This window comes from Anomaloglossus baeobatrachus, chromosome 8 (assembly GCF_048569485.1).
Source record: "Anomaloglossus baeobatrachus isolate aAnoBae1 chromosome 8, aAnoBae1.hap1, whole genome shotgun sequence".
In the NCBI taxonomy this organism is placed as follows: domain Eukaryota; kingdom Metazoa; phylum Chordata; class Amphibia; order Anura; family Aromobatidae; genus Anomaloglossus; species Anomaloglossus baeobatrachus.
The window spans coordinates 119,217,416-119,238,840 of NC_134360.1; the positions used below are offsets into that span (position 1 = coordinate 119,217,416).

At 46.8% G+C, this 21,425-nt stretch overlaps 1 protein-coding gene across 1 annotated transcript in view; it reads left to right on the forward strand.

Moving 5' to 3' along the window:
* The window catches only part of MYH9 (myosin heavy chain 9), a 329,257-nt gene that overhangs the window by 105,905 nt on the left and 201,927 nt on the right, over positions 1 to 21,425 (forward strand). The window contains exons 9-11 of the mRNA XM_075321969.1: positions 814 to 957; positions 10,045 to 10,140; positions 14,073 to 14,191. Coding sequence (XP_075178084.1) covers positions 814 to 957; positions 10,045 to 10,140; positions 14,073 to 14,191 — 359 coding nt within the window. The remainder of the gene's footprint in view (positions 1 to 813; positions 958 to 10,044; positions 10,141 to 14,072; positions 14,192 to 21,425) is intronic.

Here is a 21,425-nt window from a genome sequence, read left to right on the forward strand (position 1 = left end):
TGAGGTCTCGCGCATGCCCAGTGGCGCTCTTGTGGGACTGAGCACTGTGCAAAGTGTGAACGCTGATGAGGTGATTGCGCAGGCGCGAGATTATGGGCGGCGCTGTGATTTTCATCACCAGCGTCATCCAAGTACCCGCCCATAATCTCGTGCTTGTGCTTTTACCTCTGCCTCCACTGTTATGCGCAAGCGCTGGCAATATGAACTACATTACCTATTACAGCGGGCACGAGATTGGATGACGTTGCTGACAATCACAGCGCCGCCCATAATCTCGTGCCTGCGGTAATCGGTAACGTGGTTCATATGGCCAGCGCTTGCGCATAACAGTGGAGGCAGAGGGAAAAGCGCGGGCACGAGATTATGGGCGGGTACTTGGATGACGCTGCTGATGAAAATCACAGCGCCACCCCTAATCTCGCGCCTGCGCAATCACCTAATCAGCGTTCACACTTTGCACAGTGCTCAGTCCCGCGATAGTGACACTGGGCATGCGTGAGATCTCGGGAGCACTGGGCGGCATCCTCATGTATGGAAATGAGCAATGGGAGACGGTGTACAGCGGCAGGAGGGCGAATAACGGACGCAAGGCAGCCCGCCCCCGTGCCCATAAAAAATTTGCGTACAAAAAGGTAAGAATTTATAACAGCAACAATAGCAACAGGAACCTTTCTAGAATGCGCCCAGGAGCTGCAGAAGGGGAATCTTAGTTTTATTGCGAAATTTCTGATGACAGGTTCCCTAGAAGTTCAGCTTGAGGGTGGCTTAGTGATGGCTTTATAAAGTAAAGTATATCTGCCTTATGTCTTGCAGCTGATCTTCTGCTTGAGGCCTACAACAAGTACCGTTTTCTTTCGAATGGACACGTTACCATTCCTGGTCAGCAGGACAAAGATTTGTTTCAAGAAACTTTAGAAGCAATGAGAATCATGGGAATTCCTGATGATGAACAAATTGGTAGGTGTTGGAAATGTTTTCTTTACAGCAGTTGTTTGATTATAGTTGTCTAGAGGATAAAAATGTATGTATACATCCAGTGGTCCCTTGGTACCTATCTCTTAGTTCTAACTTCTCTTCAGTTAGGTAATGTTATCGTGTGTTGACCCTATATACATTTATGGTCTCTATGAGTAACCCTGTCACCAGAACTGCCTGTATGTTAAAATTGCATGAATTCAACTAGAATGCTAGTTCTGTCTGCCTATAGACTAACCTATCAATTTGTGAAAATTAGTGGTGGAAGGATGAATTGGTGTTTTACATGGCTAGCTCTGTGTTGCTCTGCTAATGCATCATAGGATTTATATAGCAGAAGAGAGTAGTTAATGTTCAGTGAGAACAGTGAATCTAAATGGAGACTAAAGGGAAGCCTACATAACATTCCGTTAGTGCTTTCAGACTATGTATGACCCTGGTCGCGGTTTGTTAAAAAATCAGTGATGTACCTTCCCCTGTGCCACTGAGGAGTCTGCCCCTGCTACCAGTCTGACCTGTCAGCAGGGCAGCAAATTCCTATTGTTGAGCTCGGTGTAGACAGAAAAACCCTTCAAACCCACTGAGCTCACTGACTATGACGCCGGCATCTTGTCAACAGTACAATAGCTAAAGCAAGACAACTACATCTGGGGCCAAATATTAAGGAAACACCACTTTTTTAAACTCGCAATACAATGTGACAGACCATATAATAAGGCAGTGGTGGAGACATTAGCTGAACTGCATTCTGCAGTATGGTTTGCATAAGACAAAGATTGACTTTCTAAATCAGTCGTGTTTCATGTTGTGTCCTGGGTAGTTTTGGGCGGACCCAGACTGTATAAAAGTCTGGATCTGCGTGGTTTCAAAGGTGCCCAGGTGCTGGATTTGGAACCGGGATTCTAGAGAATGCCTTGCACTGCTCCCGTGCAGCAGGACGCTGCTCCCACACTGCTTCTTCACTTTCTAGGTCGCTCATCCATATGCACTGCTTTCCCCGCACATCGGCCATCCTAGTGTCTGTGATTAGTTGCAGTCAAATGCGCCCCCAGCCTGTTTGTCAGCATCTGAGTGCAACAAACCACAGGCACTCTCTGCGGGTCAGTATCGCGGTGCAAAACTAATTAAAACAATTGTCATAGGGTTCCCCATATTATGATACCCAGCACAGATAAAGCATACGCTACAGGCTGCAGCCCCGAGCCCTGCACTTATCTTGGCTGTGTATCAAAATAAAGAAACCACAGTGGCATTGGTTGAAAAAAGACCCTGGTCAATCTAGATGCAGCTTTTTTTTTTTTTTTTTTTATAATATATTTTAAATGGCATGTGTCCCCCCCTCCCAATTTTGATCAGCCATGATAAAGGCCAATAAAGAAATAACATCTGAAACACAAATTCTGAGTCTGAACTGGGTGCAAAAACCTAAAAAATCTACACTATATGGAGAGAAGGTATGCACACCAGTGACTATGTAAGGGGAATACATGTAATAGCAGAAACTGCTGTGTGAACACTGACATAAAATCCAATAGCTATATGTAAGAATGAAAATATGAAAATGGAATCTGCATTACTGCCATGAACATATGAATAAAGAGAAATTTAGCTATTGAATTGATAAATGCAATAGAGCCCCAACACTACGCCATAGTATTTCTCTACGTTGGGGTCCCTAGCTTGTGTGTGTCCTCTCATGCAGTTAAAAAACTTACCGTGTATGGGAAGCTGAGACCCAGGCTATATATGCGTATAATGTGGACTGGCAGTAGGTGTGGTGGATAAAGGCCAACAGCCGGGGGCTGGTCTTCTCACCCTGGGGAGTCCCATGGTTATTGGGACCTACCCCTCATCCCACCCCAGGCTAAGAATCGCTGCCTACAGCAACCCTGGAATTGTCGCCTCCACTAGATTCAACAAGGCCGGTGCATCCTGATTGTACTGGTGCAGTGGCAATAGAGGTTAATGACAGTGCACAACTGTCATCAAACCCAGAATTAGTGACAGTTACTGAGACAACCCCCCCCCCTCCCCAATCACTAATCCTATAAGTGAAAAATAAACAAATGCAGAAAAAAAGCCTTTGATATAAAATAAAGCATCCTATTTCTCTTCTTTAACCCCAAAAAGACCCTTGACATTCCACCGTAATCCACATAACGTCCCACGACTGTCCTGGCTCTGCTACGCCTGCTACACTAAACTATTCAACCCCTAATTCATCTCATGTATCTTTGGTCTCTTAAATTGTTTATTTTTAGCTGTATGCTAATGCACTAGCACTTTCCTATAGATAACAAATTATATATTATAATTTACCTCGATGCGGGCGGATTAGGGGTTGAATACTTTTACAGGAGACCAACCTCACAAAAACATATGTACAAAAATTTGTTAAAAAAAGTGTTATGAACCTGTGAATTTATAATGTACAATATTTTAAAAAAAGAAAAATTAACACTTGTTGAACCCAGGATATTTTTATATAATCCATCTTTTTAATATTTTTCTTGTGTGTTTGTTTAATAAAATAATAAAGAATTTAATGTTTTTCATGAGAATTTGGGTCATTTGAATTATTTGGAATTTTTACACTTAGATTAGTAATGGCAGGCATCTATGCCACCTCTCCCTTCCCCCATCAATCACTAATCTACAGCTTAGTGACAGCTGGGGGCTGTTATTGACCTCTTATATTATCCCGATTGCTACCGCACCAGGGTAATAGGGAAGATCTGGATAAAGCGCAGGCCTTGTCGTATCTAATGGATGTGACCATTCCAAGGCGACTGTACGCTGCTACTCTTAGCCTGGGGGGGTCCCAATAACTATAGAACTCCCCAGGCTGAGAATACCAGCCCCCAGCTGTTAGGCTATGTGCGCACTTACCGGATTTTGCCGCGGATTTGCTGCATGTTTCGCTGCAGAAAATGTTAATAACATCTCTGCAGTGAATCACCAGCAAATCCTATGGAGAAAAAAAATCCTGTGCGCACTGGGCGGAATTTGACAGCTGCTTGTTTTGCTGCGGGAATCCCGCAGCAAAAACAAGTGCATGTCACTACTTTTCCGCATGTCGCTGCGGGATTTCACTCCATTGACTCAAGGTTAATCATGAAATCCCGCAGGGAATAACGCAGGCAGCAAATTCTGTGCGGTTCACTGCGTTTTCCTGCGTTATTCCCTGCGGTATTTCGCGGTTTACCTCCGGTAATGTACATCACTTGCTTGCGGTTTTGCAGGGAAGTGATGTCATTACAGGAAGAGGAAGTGGAGCAGAGAGTAAACACACACAGATCACACACACAGATCACACACACAGATCACACACACAGATCACACACACAGATCACACACACAGATCACACACACAGATCACACACACAGATCACACACACAGATCACACACACAGATCACACACACAGATCACACACACAGATCACACACACAGATCACACACACAGATCACACACACAGATCACACACACAGATCACACACACAGATCACACACACAGATCACACACACAGATCACACACACAGATCACACACACAGATCACACACACAGATCACACACACAGATCACACACACAGATCACACACACAGATCACACACACAGATCACACACACAGATCACACACACAGATCACACACACAGATCACACACACAGATCACACACACAGATCACACACACAGATCACACACACAGATCACACACACAGATCACACACACAGATCACACACACAGATCACACACACAGATCACACACACAGATCACACACACAGATCACACACACAGATCACACACACAGATCACACACACAGATCACACACACAGATCACACACACAGATCACACACACAGATCACACACACAGATCACACACACAGATCACACACACACAGATCATACACACACACATACACACACACATACACACACACACACACACACACACACACACACACACACACACACACACCAGACATAGAACACATAGACACAGACCACATAGAACACATAGACACAGACACATAGAACACACATAGAAAGAAAACGGAAATATAGAAAAAAAAGAACGTGGGCTCCGCTGCATATTTACCTTCCAGCCGAGGTAAGCACACAGCGGCGGCCCGGTATTCTCAGGCTGGGGAGGGAGAGGGGCAGGGATAATGTCCCCCGCCTCACTCCCCCTCCGGCAGCCGAGAATATCAGCCGCAGCTGCCCCGGCACGGTCGCATGCAATATGCGGCAATGCCGGCGTGTCCTCGGCTCTTCTTGCCACCGTGTAGCAGTGGTGGCAAGGTAATACAAGGGGTTAATGATGGTGGGGGACCACCGCCATTAACCCCAGGCTTGATCATGGCAGCGTCTATGTGACAGCTGACATGATCAACCCATAAGTAAAGTGAAAAAAACACAGACAGAAAAATCCTTTATTTTAAATAAAACCAACAAGCCTCGTTCACCATTTTATTAACCCCTCCCGTACCAAAGCTCCGGCGTAATCCACACAGCTCCGGCATAATCCACAGGGTCCTGCACTGCTGACATCCAGTCGCGACTGTCACAGACACAGCGCTGAATGAATGCAGGAGACAGCAGAGGTAATTACCGGTCATTTCCCACGGCCGGTAATGTGAACTCACTGCCGACCGTGGGAAATGCAGCGATCTGTCCTCTATCTATCCTTCTATCTATCCCTCTGTCTATCTATCTATCCCTCTATCTATTCTTCTGTCTACTATCTCAGAATTAAATGACTTTTTTTTTTTTTTTTCAATGTGCTTTATTGCATTGAATGCAATAAAGCACATCGCAACCCGCACGCGGCAACACCGCGGCAATACCGCGAATAATACCGCGGCAAACCGCATGCGGTTTTCGGGTGCGGTTTCCGCGGTTTTTTACCGCGGGTGCGGTAATCTTTGAGAGCATGCGGAATTTTCTCAAGGAAATTTCATTTCCCAGTGCGCACAGAGCCTTAAGCTTAATCATGGCTGATCATGGATCAAAACTGGGGGAACCGCATGCAGTTTTTTTTTTTTCTAAATTTTTCTATAAAAAAAATCTTTTTTTGATACACAACCAAGACAAGCGCAGGGCTTGGGGGTAGTGTGCTCCTTTTATCCCCCTGGCACCCATTTACATGATATTGGGGGGAAGAGGGCAGACGGTTGTCATGGCAGCTGGAGGTCAAATGAAGACCTCAGGGTCTACGTACGTTGCCCAGCCTGCAACAGTTTTATATGCGATCTGTCAGTGCAGCATTGACAGGTGTACTGTATTGCCATGCTTATGCATGGCAATACAGTACACCAGCAAAAATACTAAGTTAGTCCCATAGGGTGGCTAAGTAGAAAAGAGGGGTGAAAAAACCTGTAAAAATATTAACACACTAAAAGTAAAAGTGGAACATATTATGCAAATACGTTTTCATGTAAAAACTAAAAGTACACAATTGCTATTGACTCGTCTGGAATGACCCAATCTATAAAACTGTCACACTATTTAACCTTCAGTGAACAGTGTAGGGGAAAAGGAATGGCAAAAAAATGCTTTTTCATCATACTGCCGGGAAAAAAAAGTCTTAACCTGGTATACCAGTCTCCGGGCTAGTGGTTTGCAGAGGTCGTGGCCTGGCCCGATTCCGTGGCCATGTGGTGCACAGTAAAAAGGGCAAGCAAGTATTGTTCCTGGAGAAGTTGTCACCGGTTACGGTGGTGACTGGGGTCCCGGCTTCCGCCGCTGCGGACCCTTCCTCCGACCTTTCCTCATCCAGGAGTGGAACAGATGTAGACTATGCCACATGTGGTATGCGGCCAGGGATTATGCCGCTGTTGCAGGGACCTCGCTGCAGAAGATGTTTGGGTGCAGCTGGAATGATAAGACTCCCCACAGGCGGAGCGACCCCCGGGAGAGAGGACTGGGGACTAGGAATCGCCGGAGTGCAAGGCGATGACAGTCCGTCACTTGGTTGCAGGTTTCAGATCTTTTACTCACAGGTCTGTCACACCCAGGATGCTGGTCCTTACTGAATGAGCTCTGGTCGATCCCAGGCAGGGCAGAGGTCGAAGTCTGCTAGGGCAGTCTGTGGGCTCCCTCCTTTTGTTCTCTTGTGTGGCTGTCCCCTCTGCTGGCTAATGGACCGGGAACCTCCTAACTGGCGGCATCCAGGACCCACCTGGATCCGCTCTCAGCTTGGGGGCCCTCAGCCATCCACCAGCCCGGTCCTAGGTGAGAGAAGGGTGTATGCACCGGTCTGGACCTTGTTCTGCTGCTCTGCCTCCCTAAGGGAGCTCCCCCATGGAGCTGCTCACTGTGCATCCACTCTATCTGGTCTCTCGAGATGTTCTGAAGTAAAGTGAAACTAAACTGTTTGTTCTGTAACTCACTTCTGCTCATGCCCCCACCTGAGGAATGTTCCAGCCTGTTATGGTCACCGGAAATTCCCCTGGTCTCTGTGTGAGGCACCTGCTGTCTGTTTGCAAGGCTGTGTGATGCAAAACCGAAATTTATAAGACTTTCACCTCCTCCTGCCCAGGTTGGAAGGACATTTATAAAATACATACAATACCCTGTAGTGACCAGTCTCAGGGGCACTACAGATGCATCTAAATCCTGACTTGCTGTTTAATGTTCATTTTACCTCCCACCAAAAGCTGAATAAAAAAAACTATCCAAAAAATGAACTGTCCCTGATAATGGTACCAATAAAAACTCTTCCTGGAAAAAAGAAGCCCTCACATGAGTATTGGCTGAAATCTAGAGAAATTATAGGTCTCAAAATATGGTGATCCAAAACTTAGTTAAATCTGACATGGCTGAAATTGCAACGACCCAAAGAATAAAACTGTCTAATCTCTTATCACACGGTGAATAGTGTAAATCTCTGAAATGCAAGATTCCCTAGAAATCAGAGGGAGTCATTTTGTACTGCCTTTTTGATCCGGCGGTATTTCTTTTCAGTAAAATGTAAGAGTGCTTGCACAGATTTGTGCACTTATGAAAAGAACATGGCTGAACAGAGGCCAAATGAAGTCCAGAGTAAGTCTAAGTGCCCACGGGAGCTTGCTTCTGCAGATTTTGCCGCGGAAAACCTGCGGATTTATCTTGTATTTTCCAGATATATCTGCAGGTTTTAGCAAGTACACTCCCCAGGTTATCCTATGGGACATGGGGAGTGCTGTGTCCACGCTGCGGTATGTGCGGTTGCGGAATATGCTGCGGATATCCCGCAGCCGCACATAACTGAATGTCAATTATTCCTGCGGAAATCTGCCTTGGTCCCGACTTGATGGCAGATACCTGTCACTTTCCCTCCGTGCACAGGAGCGCGGTGGAGCCAGGAGCAGGAAGGAGGAGGTGGGTGGGGCCTGCACGAACTCCGGTCATGTGACAGCCAGGTAGTTCAGGCCCGCCCACCTTCTCCTGCACAGTGCAGACGCTGACACACAGCCGGAGAGAAGTGCTGTGTGATGGAGGCAAGTATAAACTCCCCCGATCACTCCAGCACTTGTTCTGCATTGAGGATGCAGTGCAGAAGCCATGGTACTGTATCCTCAATGCAGAATGCCCGCACCATATCCGCAGGACATTCCGCAAAGAAACCGCACCATGTAAACAGACAAAGTTGTGCTGCGGATTTCTGGGAGCTCCTGTGGATATAACCGAATGACACTTCCCCGTGGGCACATAGCCTAACTCTGCTGCCTCATTATAGTGAATAGATCCCTTGGTAGTGTAGTCTGAATCCCATCTGAGATATAAATGAAAACAGCAATGTAAATGCTCAGTGTAGGGCTCAGGATAGATGTGATCCAAAATGTTCCCAATAAAAGCTTCAACTTAATCCATCAAAAAAACCTAAACAGATCCCCCCCCCCCTTCCTCAGGTCTGTCCTCTGTCAATGGAAACTGGATTTTCACATTTCTGGTAACAGGCTCTGTAAAGGCACTATGGCTCCACCCATGCGACCCAACAAACAAATCCAGCAAAACCTACACTCCCAAATCAAAATGCGGCCCCACAGTGTGCCAAAACATTTAGCGTCACGATTTGGCATTACTATAGTCAGGAGAGCCCTCTTAATTTACAGGGTGCGTGTCCAGAAGCAGGACTTTGACACAAATGTATGAACGCTACAATGTACTGGGCACTACAATGGCAGAATTGCTACTTTCATCTGCAACATCCATTGTTGCTTTTGTCTACAAAACTCACATGGAATCGTTACTGCAGCAGTAGATAAATTTCCCAGAGAAGTGTAATTTTCAAAATGGGGTCACTTAAAGGGGTTTTGGTTTTTCTGGCACTTAAGGGGGGGATGTATACGGAGCCTGAAAACTATTCTAGGAACATCTGTGCTTCCAGGAGCCCATTCTTTTTGTGTGTGTGTGTGTGTGTGTGTGTGTGTGTGTGTGTGTGTGTGTGTGTGTGTGTGTTGTATAATTTTCAAATTGTGTTGGTTCCCCCCCCCCCCCCCCCCCCCCAATATATGCAAATATTGACAAGTTCATCACCAACATGAAATACCACGCATAATAGAAAAACCTCAATCACTGGGATCTGAAACTTTCCGGAGTTGTTACCTCAGTAACACTAGTCAGAATTATAAAAAAAAAAGCATGTAAAGTATCCCCCCCAACCTCTGAGGCATCAGTGACCGCTGTACACCTCAGGATGCAGCACAAGTCATGTCTACTAAATCTCTACTCCTATATAAAGCAGAAATGGCCCGGATTTAATAAACTGTCTCAAAGAAGCCAATCCTACCACAGCTTGTTCTTGTATTATGTTCTGCTCTGGAAAAAAAAGTTAAACTTTCTTTTGCCGCAAAGAAGGCTTTGGGTAATATGTAGACAGGTGATGTTGTCTATACATGTGCTACCCTGACCCATCTTCCTGTGATGGAGGGGACTGGTGGTGTATAGATGTAACCTAAGTGGTTGTAATTTAATAAACCGCTAGAATAGCAATGCTACATTTCCATATGTGCAAAAAAAATGGACTTCTTTTAATTTTGACTTTTTTTTTTTTTTGTATTTTTTTTTTTTTTTCTTAGGATTGCTGAAGGTTGTGTCTGGTGTGCTGCAGCTGGGCAACATTGCATTCAAGAAGGAGCGAAACACCGATCAGGCTTCCATGCCTGATAACACTGGTATAAAGTCCATTATTTGACAATTTAATTTTTATTTCTAAACTGCATCTTAAAACTTTGACCTAAATTTAACCCCTCTACGACTGGACGATTTTTCGTTTTTATTTTTGTTTTTTTTTTCCCCGCTATTCCGAGACATAACGTTTATATTTTTCAGTCAATATGCTCATGTGAGGGCTCATTTTTTGCGGAATGAGCTGTACTTTTAGATGAGTTTTACCATATAGTGTACTGGAAAACTGCAAACAAATTGCAAATGCGGAAAAATGGCAAAAAAAAAGTGCGATAGCACTATTGTGTTTGAGATATTTTATTCACGGAGTTAACTATATGGTAAAACTGATGTGTGTGATGCCTCAGTGCCTCAGGTCAGTGCGAGTTCATAGACACCAAACATGTATAGGTTTACTTTTATATAAGGGATTAAAAAAAAATCGGATGTTTGTCCGAAAAAAGTGGTGCACCTTTTACGCCATATTCAGTGACCCGTAGGGTTCTCATTTTTCACTATCTATGGCTGTGACTGCTTATTTTTTTGTCTCGAGCTGACTTTAACAGTAACATTTTTGCGCAGATGCTATCCTTTGATTGCCTGTTATTGCATTTTGCGCAAAATTTGTGGCAACCAAAAAAATTTAATTTTGGAGTTTAAAATTTGTCGCTATGCCGTTTACTATAATATTAATAATTATAATTACTGATCAGATTAATTGATTTTATATTTTGATTGGGCATTTCTAAACGCAGCGATACCAAATGTGTTTAACTCTTTAATTTTCAATGGGGCGAAAGGGGGGTAATTTGAACTTCTTTTTTTTTTTTTGTTTTTAATTTTTTTTATTTTACTTGTCCCCCTAGGGGGCTATATGGATTAACAATCCGATCGCTCTGCCATATCTGCTGATCACAGCCATACAGCTGTAAACAGCAGATATGCTAATTTTCTGCCTCACTCAGCTCTGGGCCGAGTGAAACCGAAAGTAATTTGTGAGCTACAAAAGTCGTGCTACCATGACAACCACCGCAAGTCACGTGATCACATCACGTGACTTCCGGCATCGGGCGGTAAGTAAATGTTTACTGCTGATGCCATTATAATGGCGCTGTCACATATTGACAGCGCCATTTAAGGGGTTAAACCGCACAAGCAGAGAACGATTCTGCTCGTGCCTATCAGGCACACAACTCAGTTGTGAAAATCAGCGGAGATGTGCGCCGATCGCGGCATGCTGCCGGCGGCAGACCGCGGGCAGTAAAACTATGACCACTAGGACGTAATATTACTGCCCGCGGTTGTTAAGGGGTTAAAGTATTTGTGCTCGCCTTTGTGTTTTCTGCTCCTTTTTTATTGAAAGGAAAAAAAATCTACATACCAGTGCTTTACAGCGGACATAGTGTAACTTTGCGTGTCCATTGTAAACATTAGAGTTTATAATTAGCAAGATATAATCTGCTGTGCATGAATGGCTGACGGACTGAGTATATGTAATGGACTGCACTTAATTGCACCCAATTTTCTAAGATTGCCATGTGCAATGCTAAGCATTGGCTCCAGAGGCTTGATGCATGCTGCTGCTAGAAGTGTGCCCTCTGACTGCCATCTTTCTATCCCTATTTGATACTTGTATGTATAATACACTGCACATACCGATGTCTTGCAGGTTATTATAGGTGCAATTGTGGTCCCCTAAACTATTTTGCTTATGTATATTCATTAGGACACGTGATTGCTTTTTGGCAGTTATGTACAATGCTGGCCAAAAGTATTGGCACACCTGCAATTCTGTCAGATAATACTCAGTTTCTTCCTGAAAATGATTGCAATCACAAATTCTTTGGTATTATCTTTTATTTTGCGTGCAATGAAAAAACACAAGAGAATGAAACAAAAATCAAATCATTGATCATTTCACACAACTCCAAAAATGGGCCAGACAAAAGTATTGGCACCCTTAGCCTAATACTTGGTTGAACAACCTTTAACCAAAATAACTGTGAACAAGCGCTTACGTTAACCATCATTGAGTTTCTTACAATGCTCTGCTGGAATTTTAGACCATTCTTCTTTGGCAAACTGCTCCAGGTCCCTGAGATTTGAAGGGGTGCCTTCTCCAAACTGCCATTTTGAGATTTCTCCACAGGTGTTCTATGGGATTCAGGTCTGGACTCATTGCTGGCCACTTTAGTAGTCTCCAGTGCTTTCTCTCAAACCATTTTCTAGTGCTTTTTGAAGTGTTTTGGGTCATTTGTCCTGCTGGAAGACCCATGACCTCTGAGGAAGATCCAGCTTTCTTACACTGGGCCCTACATTTTGCTACAAAATTTGTTGAGTCTTCAGACTTCATAATGCCATGCACACGGTCAAGCAGTCCAGTGCCAGAGGCAGCAAAGCAACCCTAAAACATCAGGGAACCTCCGCCATGTTTGACTGTAGGGACTGTGTACTTTTCTTTGAATGCCTTTTTTTTCCTGTAAACTTTATGTTGATGGCTTTTCCCAAAAAGCTCTACTTTTGTCTCATCTGACCAGAGAACATTCTTCCAAAACGTTTTAGGCTTTCTCAAGTAAGTTTTGGCAAACTCCAGCCTGGCTTTTTTGTTTCAGGGTAAGAAGTGGGGTCTTCCTGGGTATCCTACCATACAGTCCCTTTTCATTCACACGCCGACTGATAGTATGGGTTGACACTGTTGTACCCTCTGACTGCAGGGCAGCTTAAACTTGTTCGGATGTTAGTCGAGGTTCTTCATCCACCATCCGCACAATCTTGCGTTGAAATCTCTCGTCAATTTTTCTTTTCCTTCCACATCTAGGGAGGTTAGCCACAGTGCCATGGGCTTTAAGCTTCCTGATGACACTGCGCACCGTAGACACAGGAACTTTCAGGTCTTTGGAAATGGACTTGTAGCTTTGAGATTGCTCATGCTTCCTCACAATTTGGATTCTCAAGTCCTCAGACAGTTCTTTGAGCATGGAGAAAAGAAAGAAGACCAATGTGGTGCACACAAGGACACAGGACAGAGGTTGAGTCAACTTTAATCCATGTCAACTGGCTGCAGGTGTGATTTAGTTATTGCTAACACCTGTTAGGTGCCACAGGTAAGTTACAGGTGCTGTTAATTACACAAATTAGAGAAGCATCACATGATTTTTCAAACAGTGCCAATACTTTTGTCCACCCCCTTTTATGTTTGGTGTGGAATTATATCCAATTTGGCTTTGACAATTTTATTTATTTATTTTTTTTATTTCATTGAAGACAAATTAAATGAATAAATAATACCAAAGAATTTGTGATTTGCAATCATTTTCAAGAAGAAACTGAGTATTAGCTAACAATTGCAGGGGTGCCAATACTTTTGGCCAGCACTGTATAAATGTTCACCCCCCAACGTAGAAGTGGATGATTTTTTGAGACAGAGATACAGCTTTCAAGTGTATTTTTACGTTGACTCTTGAGCAGTTAAGAGCAATGCATTCTCCTTAGTTTCTGTCCTCATTTCTGGTAGGGCAGCTCTCTTCTGACAGCTATGTTAAATGGCGAAGGTGTAGTATTAGTCAAGTGGAGCACAAGTTCTGCTGTAACGAATTCAGTTTTTGTTTTTTTTTTTTGTTGCATCTCTTCAGAATGAGTGAGGGGAGCAGCTAACTGCTGCATAGAAAGTGGAAATCGCTGTTCTGGGGAGCTAACTGGGATGTTACACATCTTGTTGCAAGAGAATGTCAGTAGATAAAGTTTGCCATTGACTATTTTATTTTGGTGTCTAAAGCAATTTAAGAATTTTAGTATACCACATTAAATGGTTGAAGGCAAAATGATGAGCTTGCATAATGAGACGTTAAGACTATGTAGGCCCTAAATAAGATGCTCATAAGAATACATAATGTCAGCTTGGTTCAATAATACCAAATTTTTCTTTTAATGTTTTGTTTAGCTGCTCAGAAGGTTTGCCATCTTTTGGGAATTAATGTTAATGATTTTACTAGAGGAATCCTCTCGCCACGTATAAAAGTTGGTCGTGACTTTGTACAGAAAGCACAGACTAAAGAACAAGTAAGTTATTTTCTGGTTGAAATGTGCATTATCAAGGCAAAAGGCTTAAAACCAAAGGTTTTCTGAAATGTGCAGGAATTTGCTGTGATGTGTGTTCTAGCAGCTAATAAGGTCCAGAATAGGGCTGATCGAATCCACCAAAATCCTGAGCCGGCAGATACCTGCTGGATTAAACAAAAATCCGGATTCCAGTGCCTTATAAGTCTATGGTGACCAGAATCCAGAGACTAAAAAAATGTTTGTGGAGGTGATAGGGGGGGTAGAAGTGCGCGCAGTATACTCACCGAGGCTGTGTCATGGCAGCAAACTCCTTCCGAGTCACGCTTTTTACTTTCAGAGCAGACAATTCAATATTCATTGTTTTGCTCTCCCACCGGTACGTGTAATTGGTTGCAGCTAGACGCGCCCCCACCCTGAGTGGCAGTGTCAGCTGACTGCAACAAATCACAGGCCGCAGGACGGTCTGTGGGCAGGGGGACAGCAGTGCAAGTGCCTGTGGGTCAGTATGGTGAACGTTATTGTCTTTCAGAAACACATGCACGTTTCTGTCAGAAGTGTGCGGCTGTGGCAGTGATGCGCTGTCACTCATATAAGTGTGACATGACATCAGCCAGCATGGCCTGCCGCGCTCTGAGCATGAGTGTGCATGTTCCGAGAAACACATGCACGTTCCTGTCAGAAGTGTACGGCTGTGCCGGTGATGGGCTCTTCCCCCCCCCCCCCCCCCCCGCATCTATTAGATTTGACAATCTCAGCGCAATACCGGCTCTTCTTGCTAGCTCTGGAGCGGTGGCAATCAGGGTAATAAAGGGTTAATAGCAGCGCACCACTGCTAAGCCCTAGGTTAGTGTGATAGCACAGGCGTCTTGGATACCTGCATCACACTAACCTGTACATGAATGTAAATACACAGAAAAAAATCCTTTATTTGGAATAAAGTACAAAACACACACCCTCCTTCACATCTTTATTAACCCCAACACCCTGCAGCTTTGACGAAATCCACACTAGGTCCCACACCGCCTCAGCTCTGCTACATAGCCAGCGGCCATAGAGCGCGACCGCAGGCTGTGCAGATAAGAGCCACGATGACTGCACAGCAAGCAGATACTGTCACAGGCTGGGGGCGCGTCTGCCTACAACCAATCGCAGACTAGAGGGTGAGCGGGGAAAACATGGAAAGCTGTGTGTATATGATGCACAGTACAGGAAGTAAATGCGTGACCCGGAAGCAGTGTGCCGCCATGATACCAAGTCTCAGTAAGTATGAAACGCTTTTATTTCTGGTTTTCTTTATTTTCAATTATTTTTCCTAGTGCCGAATCCGGATCTTGCACCCGGAATTCCGGATTTGGCATCCGGAAATCTTTGAAATCGTGCGGATCCGGATTTTTACAATACGGATCCACTCAGCCCTAGTCCAGAATTTTATATTATCTAATGGTAAATCTCAAAATATTTTATGTTTCATCAACTGTGAAGTCTCATCAGAATGTGATTTGTGCAATTTTAAGATGTAAGGGGTGCACTACATGTAAGCTAAAAACTTCATACTCTGGGGGGCCACTAAACATTTTATTACTGTAAAAAATACAGATACTTAATGGTATGGTTTAAAAAAAAAACCAAACTCTGCTCGTGGAGGCATTTTGGTAAAGACCCCTCACGCTACATCATGAGGTGTCCTGAATTCTGATGTGACTCCAATATGACCTTTAAGGCTATGTACCCACGGGGACAGTGTCCTGCGGTTATATCCACAGGACATTCCGCAGGTCCTCCCAGAAATCCACAGCACAACTTTGTCTGTTTCCATGCTGCGGTTTTTGTGGAATGTCCTGCGGATATGGTGCGGGCTTTCTGCATTGAGGATACAGTACCATGGCTTCGGCACTGCATCCTCAATGCAGAATAAGTGCTGGAGTGATGGAGTTCATACTTGCCTCCATCACGCAGCACCTCGCTTTCCGGCGGCCGTGTCACTCAATCGTCTGCTGCACTGTGCAGGAGAAGGTGGGAGGGCCTGAACTAGCTTCGGCTGTCACATGACCGGAGCTCGTGCAGGCCACGCCCACCATCTCTTCCTCCTTGTACCTGGATCCACCACGCTCCTGTACACCGGACGGAGAAAGTGACTCCGGTGTCTTCTATCAAGGCAGGTAGGTATGGGACCCTACGGAGAAATCCGCAGGAATAATTCACATGCTGCTGATTTTTCCGCAGAGAAATCCACATTATTTCTGCTGCGGATAAAAAACGCAGCGTGGGCATAGCAGTTCCCAAATGCCATAAAAAAAAGGCTGGGGAGTAGCTGTGCTGCAGATTTTTGAAAAATCCGTGGAATTTCCGCAAAAAATCAGCGGCAAATTCCCAGCATTTTCCACAGCGTGGGCACATATGTATGTGTGTGTGTGTGTGTGTTTCCAAAAATAAGACCTCCCCCAAAAATAAGCCCTAGCAGGGATTTTCAGCATTTCCGGAGAAAGGCTTAAATATAAGCCCTAGTCCCGGATCAATAATGAAGTGTCCGTGCAGCTAAAAAAGTTAGATACTGCAGGACACTTCATTATACACAGCGGCACCCGGCGATTACCTGATGCTGAGCGGCAGGACCTGCAGCGATCTCACACACACACACACACACGCAAACATCAAATCACACACACGCAAACATCGGATCGCACACACATTGGATCACATACACACTCACCTCATCTAGTGACACCGATCTCTTCTCGCCGGGAGAATCCTGGGAGGCAGTGCGGTGCAGCGCGACGAACAGAACGTGCGGCCGGACACGTGACTTGCTCTCATTCCCTGCTGCCGTGTGTGTGTGTGTCATCTGCTGTGTGTGTGTGTCTGCTGTGTGTGTGTCTGCTGTGTGTGTGTCTGCTGTGTGTGTGTCTGCTGTGTGTGTGTCTGCTGTGTGTGTCTGCTGTGTGTGTCTGCTGTGTGTGTGTCTGCTGTGTGTGTCTGCTGTGTGTGTGTCTGCTGTGTGTGTGTCTGCTGTGTGTGTGTCTGCTGTGTGTGTGTCTGCTGTGTGTGTCATCTGCCGTGTGTGTCTGCCGTGTGTGTCATCTGCCGTGTGTGTCATCTGCCGTGTGTGTCATCTGCCGTGTGTGTCATCTGCCGTGTGTGTCATCTGCCGTGTGTGTCATCTGCCGTGTGTGTCATCTGCCGTGTGTGTCATCTGCCGTGTGTGTCATCTGCCGTGTGTGTCATCTGCCGTGTGTGTCATCTGCCGTGTGTGTCATCTGCCGTGTGTGTCATCTGCCGTGTGTGTCATCTGCCGTGTGTGTCATCTGCCGTGTGTGTGTCATCTGCCGTGTGTGTCATCTGCCGTGTGTGTGTGTCATCTGCCGTGTGTGTGTGTCATCTGCCGTGTGTGTGTGTCATCTGCCGTGTGTGTGTGTGTCATCTGCCGTGTGTGTGTGTCATCTGCCGTGTGTGTCATCTGCCGTGTGTGTGTGTCATCTGCCGTGTGTGTGTGTCTCATCTGCCGTGTGTGTGTGTCATCTGCCGTGTGTGTGTGTGTCATCTGCCGTGTGTGTGTGTGTGTCATCTGCCGTGTGTGTGTGTCATCTGCCGTGTGTGTGTGTCATCTGCCGTGTGTGTGTCATCTGCCGTGTGTGTGTGTGTCATCTGCCGTGTGTGTGTGTGTGTCATCTGCCGTGTGTGTGTCATCTGCCGTGTGTGTGTGTCATCTGCCGTGTGTGTGTGTCATCTGCCGTGTGTGTGTGTCATCTGCCGTGTGTGTGTGTGTCATCTGCCGTGTGTGTGTGTCATCTGCCGTGTGTGTCATCTGCCGTGTGTGTGTGTGTCATCTGCCGTGTGTGTGTGTCTCATCTGCCGTGTGTGTGTGTCATCTGCCGTGTGTGTGTGTGTCATCTGCCGTGTGTGTGTGTGTGTCATCTGCCGTGTGTGTGTGTCATCTGCCGTGTGTGTGTGTCATCTGCCGTGTGTGTGTGTCATCTGCCGTGTGTGTGTGTGTGTCATCTGCCGTGTGTGTGTGTGTCATCTGCCGTGTGTGTGTGTGTGTCATCTGCCGTGTGTGTGTGTGTCATCTGCCGTGTGTGTGTGTGTCATCTGCCGTGTGTGTGTGTGTGTGTGTCATCTGCCGTGTGTGTCATCTGCCGTGTGTGTGTGTCATCTGCCGTGTGTGTGTGTGTGTGTCATCTGCCGTGTGTGTGTGTCATCTGCCGTGTGTGTGTGTCATCTGCCGTGTGTGTGTGTCATCTGCCGTGTGTGTGTGTCATCTGCGTGTGTGTCATCTGCCGTGTGTGTGTGTGTCATCTGCCGTGTGTGTGTGTGTGTGTCATCTGCCGTGTGTGTGTGTGTGTCATCTGCCGTGTGTGTGTGTGTCATCTGCCGTGTGTCATCTGCCGTGTGTGTCATCTGCCGTGTGTGTGTGTGTGTCATCTGCCGTGTGTGTGTGTGTGTCATCTGCCGTGTGTGTGTCATCTGCCGTGTGTGTGTGTGTCATCTGCCGTGTGTGTGTGTGTCATCTGCCGTGTGTGTGTGTGTGTCATCTGCCGTGTGTGTGTGTCATCTGCCGTGTGTGTGTGTCATCTGCCGTGTGTGTGTGTGTCATCTGCCGTGTGTGTGTGTGTGTCATCTGCCGTGTGTGTCATCTGCCGTGTGTGTCATCTGCCGTGTGTGTCATCTGCCGTGTGTGTCATCTGCCGTGTGTGTCATCTGCCGTGTGTGTCATCTGCCGTGTGTGTCATCTGCGTGTGTGTCATCTGCCGTGTGTGTCATCTGCCGTGTGTGTCATCTGCCGTGTGTTGTGTGTGTGTCATCTGCCGTGTGTGTGTGTGTGTCATCTGCCGTGTGTGTGTGTGTGTCATCTGCCGTGTGTGTGTGTCGTGTGTGTGTGTCGTCTGCCGTGTGTGTGTGTGTGTGTGTGTCATCTGCCGTGTGGTCATCTGCCGTGTGTGTCATCTGCCGTGTGTGTGTGTGTGTCATCTGCCGTGTGTCGTGTGTCATCTGCCGTGTGTGTGTGTCATCTGCCGTGTGTGTCATCTGCCGTGTGTGTCATCTGCCGTGTGTGTGTGGTGTGTGTCATCTGCCGTGTGTGTGTGTGTGTCATCTGCCGTGTGTGTGTGTGTGTCATCTGCCGTGTGTGTGTGTGTGTCATCTGCCGTGTGTGTGTGTGTCATCTGCCGTGTGTGTCATCTGCCGTGTGTGTCATCTGCCGTGTGTGTCATCTGCCGTGTGTGTCATCTGCCGTGTGTGTCATCTGCCGTGTGTGTCATCTGCCGTGTGTGTCATCTGCCGTGTGTGTGTGTGTGTGTCATCTGCCGTGTGTGTGTGTGTGTCATCTGCCGTGTGTGTGTGTGTGTGTCATCTGCCGTGTGTGTGTGTGTGTGTGTGTGTCGTCTGCCGTGTGTGTGTGTGTGTGTGTGTGTGTGTGTCGTCTGCCGTGTGTGTGTGTCGTCTGCCGTGTGTGTGTGTCGTCTGCCGTGTGTCATCTGCCGTGTGTGTCATCTGCCGTGTGTGTCATCTGCCGTGTGTGTCATCTGCCGTGTGTGTCATCTGCCGTGTGTGTCATCTGCCGTGTGTGTCATCTGCCGTGTGTGTCATCTGCCGTGTGTGTCATCTGCCGTGTGTGTCATCTGCCGTGTGTGTCATCTGCCGTGTGTCATCTGCCGTGTGTCATCTGCCGTGTGTCATCTGCCGTGTGTGTCATCTGCTGTGTCATCTGCTGTGCGTGTGTGTCATCTGCCGTGTGTGTCATCTGCCGTGTGTGTCATCTGCCGTGTGTCATCTGCCGTGTGTGTCATCTGCCGTGTGTGTGTGTGTGTGTCATCTGCCGTGTGTGTCATCTGCCGTGTGTGTGTCATCTGCCGTGTGTGTCATCTGCCGTGTGTGTCATCTGCCGTGTGTGTCATCTGCCGTGTGTCATCTGCCGTGTGTGTGTGTGTGTGTCATCTGCCGTGTGTGTGTGTGTGTGTGTGTCATCTGCCGTGTGTGTGTGTGTGTGTGTGTCGTCTGCCGTGTGTGTGTGTGTGTGTGTGCGTGTGTCATCTGCCGTGTGTGTCATCTGCCGTGTGTGTGTGTCGTGTGTCATCTGCCGTGTGTGTCATCTGCCGTGTGTGTCATCTGCCGTGTGTGTGTGTCATCTGCCGTGTGTGTGTGTGTCATCTGCCGTGTGTGTCATCTGCCGTGTGTGTCATCTGCCGTGTGTGTGTGTGTGTGTCATCTGCCGTGTGTGTCATCTGCCGTGTGTGTCATCTGCCGTGTGTGTCATCTGCCGTGTGTGTCATCTGCCGTGTGTGTCATCTGCCGTGTGTCATCTGCCGTGTGTGTGTGTGTGTGTCATCTGCCGTGTGTGTGTGTGTGTGTGTCATCTGCCGTGTGTGTGTGTGTGTGTGTGTCGTCTGCCGTGTGTGTGTGTGTGTGTGTGCGTGTGTCATCTGCCGTGTGTGTCATCTGCCGTGTGTGTGTGTGTGTGTCATCTGCCGTGTGTGTCATCTGCCGTGTGTGTCATCTGCCGTGTGTGTGTGTCATCTGCCGTGTGTGTGTGTGTCATCTGCCGTGTGTGTCATCTGCCGTGTGTGTGTGTGTGTGTCATCTGCCGTGTGTCATCTGCCGTGTGTGTCATCTGCCGTGTGTGTCATCTGCCGTGTGTGTCATCTGCCGTGTGTGTCATCTGCCGTGTGTGTCATCTGCCGTGTGTGTCATCTGCCGTGTGTGTCATCTGCCGTGTGTGTCATCTGCCGTGTGTGTCATCTGCCGTGTGTGTGTGTGTGTCATCTGCCGTGTGTGTGTGTGTGTCATCTGCCGTGTGTGTGTGTGTGTCATCTGCCGTGTGTGTGTGTGTGTGTGTGTGTCGTCTGCCGTGTGTGTGTGTGTGTGTGTGTGTCGTCTGCCGTGTGTCATCTGCCGTGTGTCATCTGCCGTGTGTGTGTGTGTGTCATCTGCCGTGTGTGTGTGTCATCTGCCGTGTGTGTGTGTCATCTGCCGTGTGTGTGTGTGTGTGTGTGTCATCTGCCGTGTGTGTGTGTGTGTGTCATCTGCCGTGTGTGTGTGTGTGTCATCTGCCGTGTGTGTGTGTGTCATCTGCCGTGTGTGTGTGTGTGTCATCTGCCGTGTGTGTGTGTGTCATCTGCCGTGTGTGTCATCTGCCGTGTGTGTCATCTGCCGTGTGTGTCATCTGCCGTGTGTGTCATCTGCCGTGTGTGTCATCTGCCGTGTGTCATCTGCCGTGTGTGTGTGTGTGTGTCATCTGCCG